Source organism: Typopeltis vanoorti, chromosome 16 (assembly GCF_054136105.1).
Source record: "Typopeltis vanoorti isolate ZY-2024b chromosome 16, IOZ_Tvanoo_1.0, whole genome shotgun sequence".
In the NCBI taxonomy this organism is placed as follows: domain Eukaryota; kingdom Metazoa; phylum Arthropoda; class Arachnida; order Uropygi; family Thelyphonidae; genus Typopeltis; species Typopeltis vanoorti.
The window spans coordinates 100795720-100808401 of NC_143564.1; the positions used below are offsets into that span (position 1 = coordinate 100795720).

At 37.0% G+C, this 12682-nt stretch overlaps 1 protein-coding gene across 4 annotated transcripts in view; it reads left to right on the forward strand.

The window, feature by feature from the left end:
• The window catches only part of Rbcn-3A (rabconnectin-3 alpha), a 984230-nt gene that overhangs the window by 738018 nt on the left and 233530 nt on the right, over positions 1–12682 (forward strand). For all 4 annotated transcript variants that reach the window (XR_016549602.1, XM_090406519.1, XM_090406521.1 and 1 more), the window contains exon 46: positions 9528–9632. Coding sequence is in view for 3 of the 4 variants with exons in the window: in XM_090406519.1 (XP_090262645.1) it covers positions 9528–9632 (105 nt within the window). In the remaining variant the exon portion in view is untranslated. The remainder of the gene's footprint in view (positions 1–9527; positions 9633–12682) is intronic.

Below are 12682 nucleotides of genomic sequence, written 5' to 3' on the forward strand. Positions count from 1 at the left end.
GATCAGGAAGTGATGGGGGGGGCACATTCTGACACGTGGAGATGGTCGCCTGGTTCGAACCAGGAATATCGTCTTACTTTTGATACACCTAAGCCTCCAACATCTGTAAAAGCAGGGTATCTCAGCTGTCTGATTAGAGTGTGCATCCTCAATCCACTAAGATGCTTTAAATGTCAAATATGGGCATGTCCAAACTGCCTGTCATTGTTCTACCACCTATGCCTGATGTTGTAGTAAAGATAATGATAACAAACTTGCTCTGCAAAGAAAGCTAAATGGGTCAACTGTCAGGGAGATCATCCAGCTTACTATTGTGCATGTCAGAAGTAGAAAGATGAAAAAGAAATACAAAAAAATGAAAACAGAACAAAACATATCATATCAGGATACAAAAAAGAAAGCTAGCCACCACCACACCTACTCTGAGATCCTTATATTGTGAGATCCTTATATTGTGAGAAGGTAACAATTAAGAAAATGCCAACAGCAAATTAAACTCTTACGTCTACTCCACCATCTGATAATTTCACTGAACTTGATGATCGGAAGTGTTTCTCTGTTGAGTGCATCAATCATATGACCTATGGCCTTATACCAGAGACAACTCCAAAAATGGTCCCATTCGATGAGAGCCCCTTGTCAAAAAATTTATGGCAAAGATATCACTTAAAGATAAACCACTAGACATCCCAACAGTAAAAAAATGGCTACTTCGGTATTTACTGAAAGTAAATTAAACTTTGCCAACTAGCTCTAACATATCAGATGTATTGAATATTTTACCAGAGGAAGAGATAGATGCTGGTGATCCGTACTTCCCAAAATCAGTAGATAAATATAAACCTGACAAAGAAAACCCACAACCTTCCGAAAACCAGACAAGTCTATAAAGCCAAAACAATAGGAAAATTTTTACAATGGAATTATCATGGGTTTCGGCAGAATATCGATGATATCAAGATTTTGTTGCAGAAACACAAACCTTTCTGTCTACAGGAAACGTATTTAAGACCCAATGAGAATCTTACTTTTAGGAATTTTGTTGTTGTATGCAAGGACAGAACTGGAGGTAGTAGTGCTCTGGAAGCAGTAGCAAGCAGTTCACCTCTCCATGGGATTTCTTATTATAGTACATTCAATTTATTTACCACTGAGTGCTGAGTTAAATGATATTGATCTTGATAATCTTATCTTGCAACTGTCTGAACCCATATTTTTGATGGGTGACTTTATTTGGTCATATAGTACTCTGTGGAGTAGTGCCAACGCTAATAGACGAGATTGAATCATTGACAGAATCCTTAATAATAATGATCTTTCCCTTTTGAATAGTAGACTTTCAATACTTATTTCATATGCCTACCCACTCATATTCTGCAATCAATCTTAAAATCTGCCCTCCTTATATTCTTCCGCTGCTCACATGGGATGTTGAAGATAACATACATGGAAGCAATCATTTTCCTGTTTTTTGCATAGTGTCTTCACGGGAACCATGTTCACTCACACAGATGCCCATACTTAAAATGGACCAGGCAAACTGGAACACTTTTTCTCATCTTGCAAAATTTAATGCTGATGCTCTCAGTCAAACACTTATCAATGAAGCAGTAAAGTATATAACAGACTGCATTGTCCAGGCAGCAACAGCCTCCATCCTGAAAACATCATCTCGATTTCCACTCTATCCAATGCCTTGGTGGTACCCAAAATGCCAGACAGCCAAAAAAGATCAGCACAGAGCATGGAGTATATTTCATAGATACCCCACCACATCAAACTTAATAGCTTTTAAATGTGCTTGTACCAATTATGTGAGATGTCAGAGTCAAAAATGATCATGGATCCAGTTTACCACATCAGTTAATCAAATGACCAGTCCAAAACTTGTATGGGATAAAATCTAGAAAATGAAAGGTAGATATAGAACATGCCGCTTGTCTACCTTAGACCATAATGGAAGTGTTATTGCTGATCCTAAAGCTATTTCAGACACTTTGAGAGAAAATTTTGCCAGACTCTCAGCAACAACTTATATCCTTCTGAATTTTTACTACTGAAAGACCAGCAAGAGAAACAAAGGCTAAATTTTCTACCAATGGACTTAAGCCATATAGTCAGTCATTTGTTAAGGAGGAACTAAAAAGAACTCTTCTACTGTCTCACCCTAGTGCAGTAGGACCTGATGACATCCATTATGAAATGATAAAACATCTACCATCATCTTATATGAATCTCCTTCTCTTAATATACAACATACTTGCAGAGGAAGAGTTTCCGGATTCTTGGCATAAGTCAGTTGTCATTGCTATTCCAAAACCCAGAAAGGATCCAACACAAGCAAGCAAATAATTATTGACCTATTCCTCTGACAAGCTGTCTTTGTAAGACACTAGAGAAAATGGTTAATGCCAGACTTCTCTGGTATTTAGAAAGCAACTACCTTCCCTCCAATACACAGTGTGGGTTCCGTAGACATGGTTCAACTTTAGGCCATTTAGTTCGTTTAGAAACTTGTATAAGAGATGCATTTCTGAAGCAAGAACATCTTGTTTCAGTTTTCTTTGACATGGAGAAAGCTTATGACACAGCCTGGAGTATGGCATATTAAAAGACCTCTATAACCTGGGTCTCAAAAGACACCTTCCTGTATTTATTAAAAACTTTTTGTTCAGGCGAATTTTCCAAGTCAGAGTGTGAAATATGCTATCTTGACCATATCATCAATAATAGGGTGTTCCCCAAGGCTCTGTCTTAAGTGTGACACTTTTTGCTATTCAAGTCTGAACAGCTTCCTCTCACTGTAGACAATGCTCTATACGTTGATGACTTCACAATTTACCATCACTCTTGTAACATCAGAGTAATTGAAAGACAACTTCAGCAAGCATACACTTCAGATGAAAATGCATTTTACACCGAGATGCTGAATGAAGAATGGGATGAATTATTATTCTGGTGGCTACAAAACCAAGTTCTTGGGAATCATCTTTGACAGAAAACTTACATTCCATGCACAAATTCATCAACTAAGAGAAAAGTGCAAAAGAGCATTGAACCTCGTGCTGATTGATCTTCATTGTTCCGTCTTTATCGTGCACTTATACATTCAAAGCTGGATTACGAGTCTCGATTGTATGATTCTGCAAGACAGAGTAACCTGTAATGGTTGGATCCCATCCATTATCAGGGTATATGGATAGCTACTGGTGCCTTTTACGCATCACCCACTCAAAGTCTTTATGTTGAAACAAATGAACCAGCTCTATCACTTAGATGGAAACAGTTGTCTCTTAATTATGCTCCAAAGATAAAGTCTCTCCCAGGTCATCCTACATGGACTGGTCTCTTTATCTTCTGCATCTTCTCTACATCTTGCCCATCAAGAAGAAACCCTGGCACTCAGATCTGGGCACAGTAGTCAAGATGGGGGGGGGGTCTTATCAAGGCTCGATAAAGAGGAACAATAACCTGCTTGTCAAAGTATTCTTCAGTAACCAAGTGATCTGATGAGCTGATTAGCCACTTTTGCTATGTGCCTCTAAACTTCAACTCCCTATCCACCAACACTCCCAAATCTCTGGTTTCATCAATTTCCTGGAGTGCAGTTCCACCAATATTTAATAAGAGTTTTGCAACATTCCAAGGGAGTAGAAGAAGGGTAAAATTGTTCCACTGCGATGATAAGGCTTTAGCTTCAAATTATAGGCTGGTCTGTATATATCTGGAGTTGTGGTGAAGGTCTTGAAGAGATACAGAAATGGGATAACAGCAGTATTCTCTATGGTTATCAGCATGGATTTGTTAAGGAGAGATCATGTACTAACTTATGTACTATAACAAGCTGACAAATATATTGGGCAGGGGAGATGTGTATATTATGGTGTACTTAGATTTTGCGAAGGCTTTTGATGGACTGCCAAACGACAAGCTCTTAAATAAATTGAAACAGATGGGATTGGATAACTGGCTTCTGAGTTGGATCAGTGAGTGGCTGTCGGATAGATATCAGAAAGTTGTATATGGGGTGGGGTATCCCGAAAGAGAAAGGTCACCAGTTGTGTGCCACAGGAGTTCAGTTTTGGGACCATTGTTGTTCAATTTGTATGTTAACGATATTGAGTTGGGTTTGACTAATGATATCTAGCTGTTTGTGGATGATGTAAAACTGGGGAGAGCAATGCACAGTCAGGCTGATGTTAATGCCTTACAAGAGGACTTGAATAGATTGCATGAATGGGCAGGTAAGTGGAACTGTCAGTTCAATGTTGCCAAGTGTAAGGTTTTGAGATTTGATAAGCAACAATGGGATGCAAAGTATACACTTGGTGGGGAACCTTTAATAGAAGTAGAGGAGATGGGAGATCTAGGAGTGATGATGGACAAGGACCTGAAATTCAGGGGCCACATTGCACAAGTTGTGAAGACATCACATTGCATAATAGCAATGATGCAGAGAACCTGACATGCAGAAATAGAGAGGATAACAGGCTTCTGAGTTGGATTCCATCATATGAGGCCCTGATCAGGCCTCATATGGATTATTGTGCACAGATTTGGTCACCAGGTTTTCATGGTGACAAGGATATGTTGGAAAGGGTGCAGAGAAGATTTACAAAGGTAGTCATTTATCTTTGGAATGTGGAGTACGAGGGCAGATTGAGAGAATGTGAGTTGCAGAGCCTCGTGAATAGTAGGAAAGGGGGGGGGGATATGATTGAGACATATAAGCTGGTCAGGGGTTGTTATCAGGTAGATATGGAAGAGATTTTTCATAGAATGGGAGAGGGGAGTAGAACAAGCGGCCATTACTGGAAACTGTATAAGGAACGAGAAGCAGGTTCTTTGCATGGAGCGTGGTTGGTGAGTGGAATGCATTGCTTGAGTGTGTTGTGGATGTGGACACATCGAATCAATTTAAGATGCGGTTGGATGAGCGTTATATGCAATAGTGAGTACCTCCGACGATGAGTCTCTGACTTCATGGAGGTCAAATGTTGATGATGATAATAATAATAATAATAATGTGGTATACTGCTGCTAATCTTTTCATCCCAAAATGCATAACCTTTTACTTGGCCACATTAAACTGACATCCATTCTCCTTAGCCCAGTCTTCCAATCTGTCCAAATCATCCTGAAAAATTTTGACATCATGTGTATTCACTAATGCTCTAGCCAACTTTGCATCATCAGCAAATAAACGAACAGTTCCTCTCAGATCCTTTCCTATATCATTAATGAACAAATTAAATAGCAGTGGTCCAATAACAGAACCCTGTGACACACCACTAGTAACAGGGGTTTACTTCTTTTGGACTCCATTCCTGAATCAACTACTCTCTGATATCTCTTCATCAACCACCCTCCTATCCATCTCACCAACCCTATATCCATCCCCATGTGCTGCAGTTAAGCAAGTAATAATTGATGTTTCGACATCTGCATTAAGGTCATCATCAGGAAAACATACATATGTACAATATACAAATTATATGCTGCTGCACTATACAAAAGTAAAATGAATCTAAATGTTTGTTAATCATTTATCCTAGTCTGACCTCTGGTGAGGAAAAAAAAAATCAGAACTACATTAAACAATTTCTACAGTTCTTTCTGATATTTTCTTCTGTCTGGAGTTGTTCTAGTTGCTATATGAGTTGAAGATGGGTCCTCCACATTCTTGGAATAATTAATCGATCATTTTTGTGCAGATTTGGATGATGTTTTAGCCTTTTACAAGCTTCTTTGAATTTTCTTTCTAACCAGGTTTTGGTGCGGTGTTGGGAGTTAGTGCCTTTCCAGTCAATTCTGTAGTATGTTTAGAGCATAATAGACCTGTTTTACCATAGTGGAGGTATTTAATGTGGCATTTGTGTTCATCTTTTCTGATTGGGATGGTGCATCCTGTTTCTCCTAGGTAAGGTAGGTTACAGGTACATTAAATTTTGTAAAACCCCTGGGTGAGCAAGGTATGGAAGACGATCTTTGGATGAGCTAAGTAAATTTCTGAATTTTGCCAGGGGTTTGAAGGTTGTCTTGATGTGTATTTAAAGTGTCCTCTCTGTTTTTTTCTGAAATGCTCCTAATGTAAGGTAGCATTTTTATGGAGGATCTTGTTAACTGTTTTTTTTTATTGTAGCCGTTTTTTAGAAATGTTTCTGTAATGATTTCAAATTCTTTTGTTCAGAGCTTGTTCATTGGAGCAAATTGTTAGGGCTCTGTGTTTGAGGGTGCTGATAATCCCTAGTTTTTGTGTTGGATGGTGGTGTGAATTTTTATGTATGTTTAGGTTTGTGGTAGACAGTGAAAGAGAGACAGCCTGAGGGAAGATGTGTGACCAGCGTGTGTAGAAAAAGAAGAGAGTTGTTTTCGATTTCAATGATGAATTGGATATGTTTGTGTTATTTGTTCAGGTGGCTTAGGAAGTAATTAATGTTTCCCGGCCATGAGGCCCATTGGCGAAAATATCAACATATCTGAGCCAGACTTTGGCTTTAGGCTGGCCAAATCTGGAGCTTATTGCTTGAAGTCTTCCATGCAAAAGTTGGCTATTGGTAGGAGGGGGGGAGTGGTGAGCCCATGGTCGTACCTTCTTTTTGTAGGTAAAAATTATTTTGCCACACGAAGTACATGGGCAAAGAGGGCCGTGATATTGGGCAGAAATATGTTTTGCAAGAGAAGAATAGTGTCATTGATCAGGACATTAGTGAAAAGGACAGTTATATCAAAGCTGACTAAAAAATATTTGGTGGTTGAGCGTGATGTGTCTAATCTTGTTCATGAAGTGTTTTGTATTTTTTATGTAGGAGGAGGAATGACCTAAAAACTCTTTGAGTGTGGCTGCTAATTTCTTGGCTAAGTGATAATTAAGGCTGTCGATTAGGACACACCACCCCAATTAGAAAAGATGAACACAAACACCACATTAAATACCTCTATAAAATAATGTTTATTTAAATTATCTGTCTGTTGTGCCTTTGTAAAATATTAACTTGAATAATTTATTTAAACTTACTTTATTCTGCTTCACTACATAAAGACTATCATCTATTTTTACATAAACCTCTCAAGGTTAAACCCACCATGACCAATTTCCATCCCTCCCTGCTATTAAACAAACCTTGTGTTATAAGTATATTTAATGTATGCAGTCCCCACTCTAATACAGATCAAATTAGAAATTTTATTTTATTTTCGACTGCACCATCCAATTTCAGTAAATATTGTTAGAAATGTAGGGTGAGGAAAAACACTAATTAATCACTAAATAAATACAATTTCTCTATATGCAAGTCGTGATTATTCGTATCTTATTATGCCCACAGGTTCGCAATTTTTTTAAAGATAGTGCACTAGCCAAAGAACAGGCAAGGTAGTTGCAAAACAAAAACATTTATTGTAAAACTAGACAAGAAGTACATTACACATGAAATACTGTGAAATTATTTCACTTAACCCTTTTACAAGCAGGTAATGCAATTTGTATGACAGAACTCACAATGCACACAAATTACTGGATTAACTTGTTAGACATGACTTATGCTCATACTCACTCACTATAAGTTGACAAAATCCTTCCCTTAAAGACTGACTTAACAATTGTCTAACCACATTCGATATCATAATAGCACTGCTCCCAATATTTTAACTAAGCCACATTCATTATTTAAATATACAAGTTAACAATCTTCCTGCAAAACTTGTGGCTTAGTTAGCACCTGTTTACAATCGATTTCTTGTAAGTATTTTCACAATTCCAAGATACATTTCCTTAAAAAATACAAAAGTAGTGCATACTTACAATTCTACCATGAATAAAGAGTCCAAACAAATTGCAGCATATTTCTTCAGGATCGTAGTGTCTACGTTCTGGTTAACTTTCCTGCTGACACCGGACATTTGATATGGAATCAGCTGTAGTTACCACTAGGTTTGTGTGTAATTGCTCTCTTTCTGGAGACTAAATCTTAAGAGCCATCAACGAGGAAATCTGTCTGCTGCGATCTGGAGACAAAGTTTCTCTCTCTCTATGACTTCCTCATACTTCTGCTATAAGGGCTCAACCCGAAGATGACCCACGACAGGAGAAGAGCCTCGGCAACTAGAAGGGAGCCCAAACAAAGAGAAGGTGAAAAAAACCTTGGCGATGAGCAGAAGAAACCCATAGCGAGACGAACATAAATCCTTGAGCCAAGAGCCAAATCTCCTTTTATGCAAAATGTCGCTCTTTATTCTCTATGCTTCCATCTCGGGATTAGCCTTGAGCGATGATGTCATTTCTACCCGTTCGGTCAACATCGGTTGACCTGCAACTTTCGGTTGATCATTGCTAATCTGGCATAATCCCTACTCACAGCTTTACATACAATCAATGTATATGCACTTTTACAGTAACATTCTATTATATTTTAAATATTACTAAATATTGAGAAAAAAAACTGGAAAATCGATTGCATAAAATTTAGCAAAGCAAAATTTTTCTGCAAGAGATTTTACACCTCCACTATGGTAAAACATGCCTATTAGACCATGCACTGCTCACATGCCACAGAATTGACTGGTGATATCGGGCGGTGCACACTGCATCAAAACCTGGTGTGAAAGAAAATTCAAAGGAGCTTGTGAAATGCTAAAACATCATCCAAATCTGAACAAAAATGATCAATTAATTATTCCAAGAATGTGGAGGACCCATCTTCAACTCGCATAGCAACCAGAATTATGTAATTTTTCAACTCTTGGAACTCCCCTTCCAGTTCCATTCTTAATCTGTATATTTCATCCTCTTCTGGTGTTTAAGTCATCTTCTCTATAGATTATTTAATTTTGTTCATTTTCAGCCTCTTGTTGATGATTTTTAATGACAGTAGGAAGTCTGTTGCCTTATTCTCTCTTTTGGAGAACCATTGGACCAGTATGTCTGGAGTCTTACTTCCAGTGTGTGTGGAACTTGGATGGTGCTAGCAAGAGTTAAGTTATCTGTTTGCATAGCTCTGAAACTCATCAGTGCACGCGCACGCACGCACACACACACACACACACACACACACACACACACACACACACACACACACACACACAAGCCTTCTCACTCGACAATTAATTTTTTTGTCAGAATTTCATTTCATGATAATATGAGGGAAATATTCTAAATGGAAATAAATAATGAGCACTCAGTCTTCTCTCTACACTGGAACCAATTTACAAAAAGTGTGTTTTATCTCATAGATCATTTCAAGTTATTTAATAAATAATTTAAATTTCAAGTTGCACTTAGCATGTATGTGTGTGTGTGTGTGTGTAATGGATCAGCTATATGTTTGAATTGCATAAATCATATTTTTTGCCTTTTGATATTAAATACAAATTTGATATTTAAAATTTGATATATTGGATAAAATAATACTTGATATTAAAGAATGTCATACATTCTTTAATCTTGTAAAATGCCTTTTTTCATTATGCAGCTTGTTAACATTTTAATGAACAAATTAAACTAATTTGTATAATTATTAATTATTTAGGATGTTGCTGTTCATGAAACCGATTCTGTAGATTCTTTAGTTCCTGATCCTGTTCGTATTATTCACAAAGATCAAGATAGCATTTCAGCATTTTGTATTAACAAGGTGTGTGTGTTCATTCATTTTCATGTGAATGATATCTGTTTTTCAAAACAAAGTTAAAATGTCATAAAAACTATTAGTTTATATTTCGCTATTGAGAAATATATATATATATATATATATACCATTTTTAAGTTCAGGGATATTACATCCCATATTGTTTCATAGCCGAATAAGAAACTCAGAGAGTTTCATGCCGAATATAGTAAATATATAAAGTTCAGTGAGTCCAAGCGTAAGCAAATATCTGGATAGTGTTACAACTGACCCTTTAGGGAGTGCAACACTGAGGCAACTCATGGTAAGGGTGGAGCAAGCTCCAATCGCTATTCTTGATATTTTCCCATAATGTGAAACCCAGCTCCTAGGAGCTGTATTACTGTTCTACATTATGAGTGAGAGAAGGTCACTCACTACCCAGACCGGTTTCAACCTTTATTGAGGTCTCATCAGTGAGTAGGTAGACCTAGAAATACCAAGTTTGTAGCAAACAGAACTTACATATACCCTACTATGAGAATTGCCAAGAAGGTGTCCTAATAAATTATTAATTATATGAAGAGCCAAAGGCTTCAATTCAGCAACATAAACTTATTTAAGTTAAGGGATATTATTTACTATATTTACTATGTTTACTATATTCGGCATGAAACTCTTTGAGTTTCTTATTTGGCTATGAAACAATATGGGATGTAATATCCCTTAACTTAAGTTAAGTATTACTTAAAGTATTCCTGGTGAGATTTTTTACAGGGTAGGTCACCATTGTTCCCCCCCCCCCCCAATTTTATCCAGTCTCAGGACCAGCATATGGCTGGGATGTAATCATGACTGTAATCCATGTGTGTTCACGTGGCTGGTTTGCCTGTTCTGGGGGATGAAAAAACCTCAGTTTCTGATTGAAAAACCCCCTCTACCTCCATATGAGACTGGCTAACTCACCTTTAGTTGAAAGAAAAGAGACCAGATAAAGGTTCCTCATGTCAGTGATGGGAATCAAACCCAGGTCTTTCCAACTCCAACCAAAGGGCTTCGTCTATACTGACTATGCTATGGAGGCTCTTCAACAACTGAGTAATCCTATATATAGCTAGCTTGACCATTTTACACTATACTTTCTGAACTTCATCTTCACCCACATCACCATATTTCTCCCATTTTCATCAATTTCCATGAGTACACTTCCATCAATAGAATGTACAGCTTGTAATATTTTCATTCTTCCAAAATGCTTAACTTCCATTTTTCCATATTAAACTGCCTGTTTATCTTTTGTCCATGTATTTTCAGTCTGTTTAAATGATTCAGCAAGCTTTCCACATTATCTTGATCAACTATTATACTACTGAATTTCCCTTCAAATAATTTCCTATATCATTTTTGTACAACAGCATAAATGATCAAGTGCAGAACCCTGCAACACACCAGTGTCACTTTCTCCTGGAGTCTGCTCCTTCATATGCTATTTTTTGACTTCCCATCAGTCACATTTACATTCCACATCACTTGTTTCATATCCATTCCATGTATTACAATTTATGTAACAGAGTTCTCTGTGATATTCTGCCGCACATCTTTACAAAATCCAGCAATATCATCCTATACCCATTCCATTTATATTTTTATTCTTCTCATTTCTAATTCACTATCACTTTATTATAACAAAGAATAAATTACTACGGTATGACCTTCCTTTCACAAGATGCTGTTACTTACCATATAATATCATATTCTTATCCACCCATTCTTGAATTCTGTCTTTGACCAACTTTTCAAATACCTTTTCCTACCACTCCTGAGATATTGATTTGTCTGTAATTTGCTGCTGCAGTCATGGTATCTCCTTTATGCAATGGAACGGTTTTATCTCTGTTCAGTCTCGTGGGAATTTAACAGCCTAGTCAGGGGAAATGCCAATTTTTTTGCATGTTCTCATAATACCAGCTGATATCCTATATATAATCCCATAGCCATATTTGTATTGAGATTCTGCAATATCCTAAGTACTTCCACTTCATTAATCTCTTTTCTCACATCATTTTCTATGACATTTGTGACAGAAAATTATCTTCATTATCAAAAATTATCACATTATCTTCACTTGGATCATCCTGTCCTGTTAAGTGTCATCTCCATCCAGGAAGTTGGCTGTTATGGATCTCCAGTTATTTCTCTATTGGGCTGCTCTTTTTTTAACATTGTACATTTTTGAACCATGTATGTCACTGCCTTCCTTTCTTTCATTGCCTTCAATGCTCCCCTCCATAAATCTTTTTTGAAGAAAGATTTTCATTGCCTAACAGTGTGACCCATGTGATATATATATATTTGTATGTTCTTTAGTAATTCTGTCATCTGCAAAACTTCTCAACGCATTCACGTCGGGAAGTGTTTTGTACATTTATTCTACTGATGGGACTTCTCATTCCTGTTTGTGTGCAGCTTCTTTTGCATCATGCAGGCTGGCTGAACTGATACAATGTTTATATGTCATTTTAGTTGCAACTCTTTCAAGTAGAATTTATTGCCACTTGTTTGTGTTCCACTTCCATGTCAAGCTGGCGGGCAGTCTCACTGACACAAAGTTTATGCAGCATATTAGTTATAACTCTTTTGATAGAATTTTATTTGAAGTTAGCATTTGTGATCTGTCTTAATGACATCAAAAATTTCAAATGCAATTGAACAAACACTTTTATGTAATTAAAAATTTGGACAAATGTTAGGACAATTGTTTTTAGTTTGATGCTATGTTTGGCAGTGCAACAAATGGTTTTGCTTGAGTCTATGCAGCATAGTTTCTGTGGCAGGGGATGCATTTCATTAGGTAGTGCAGTTTTTATCCCAGTTGTCTTTAATTGCACTATTTGTTGACAAATATATTACACAGACTGCAAATGTCTCTCTACCTTATTCAGTGATACAATAAAGCTACTTGTTTTTCTTGTGTCTGCAGTATAGTGGCTGTTAGTGATTTATATTTTGCAAACAAATCCCTTTCCATCTATTCATAAGTTTGTTTTTTTAATTATGCTCATCATAAATTCAAATAT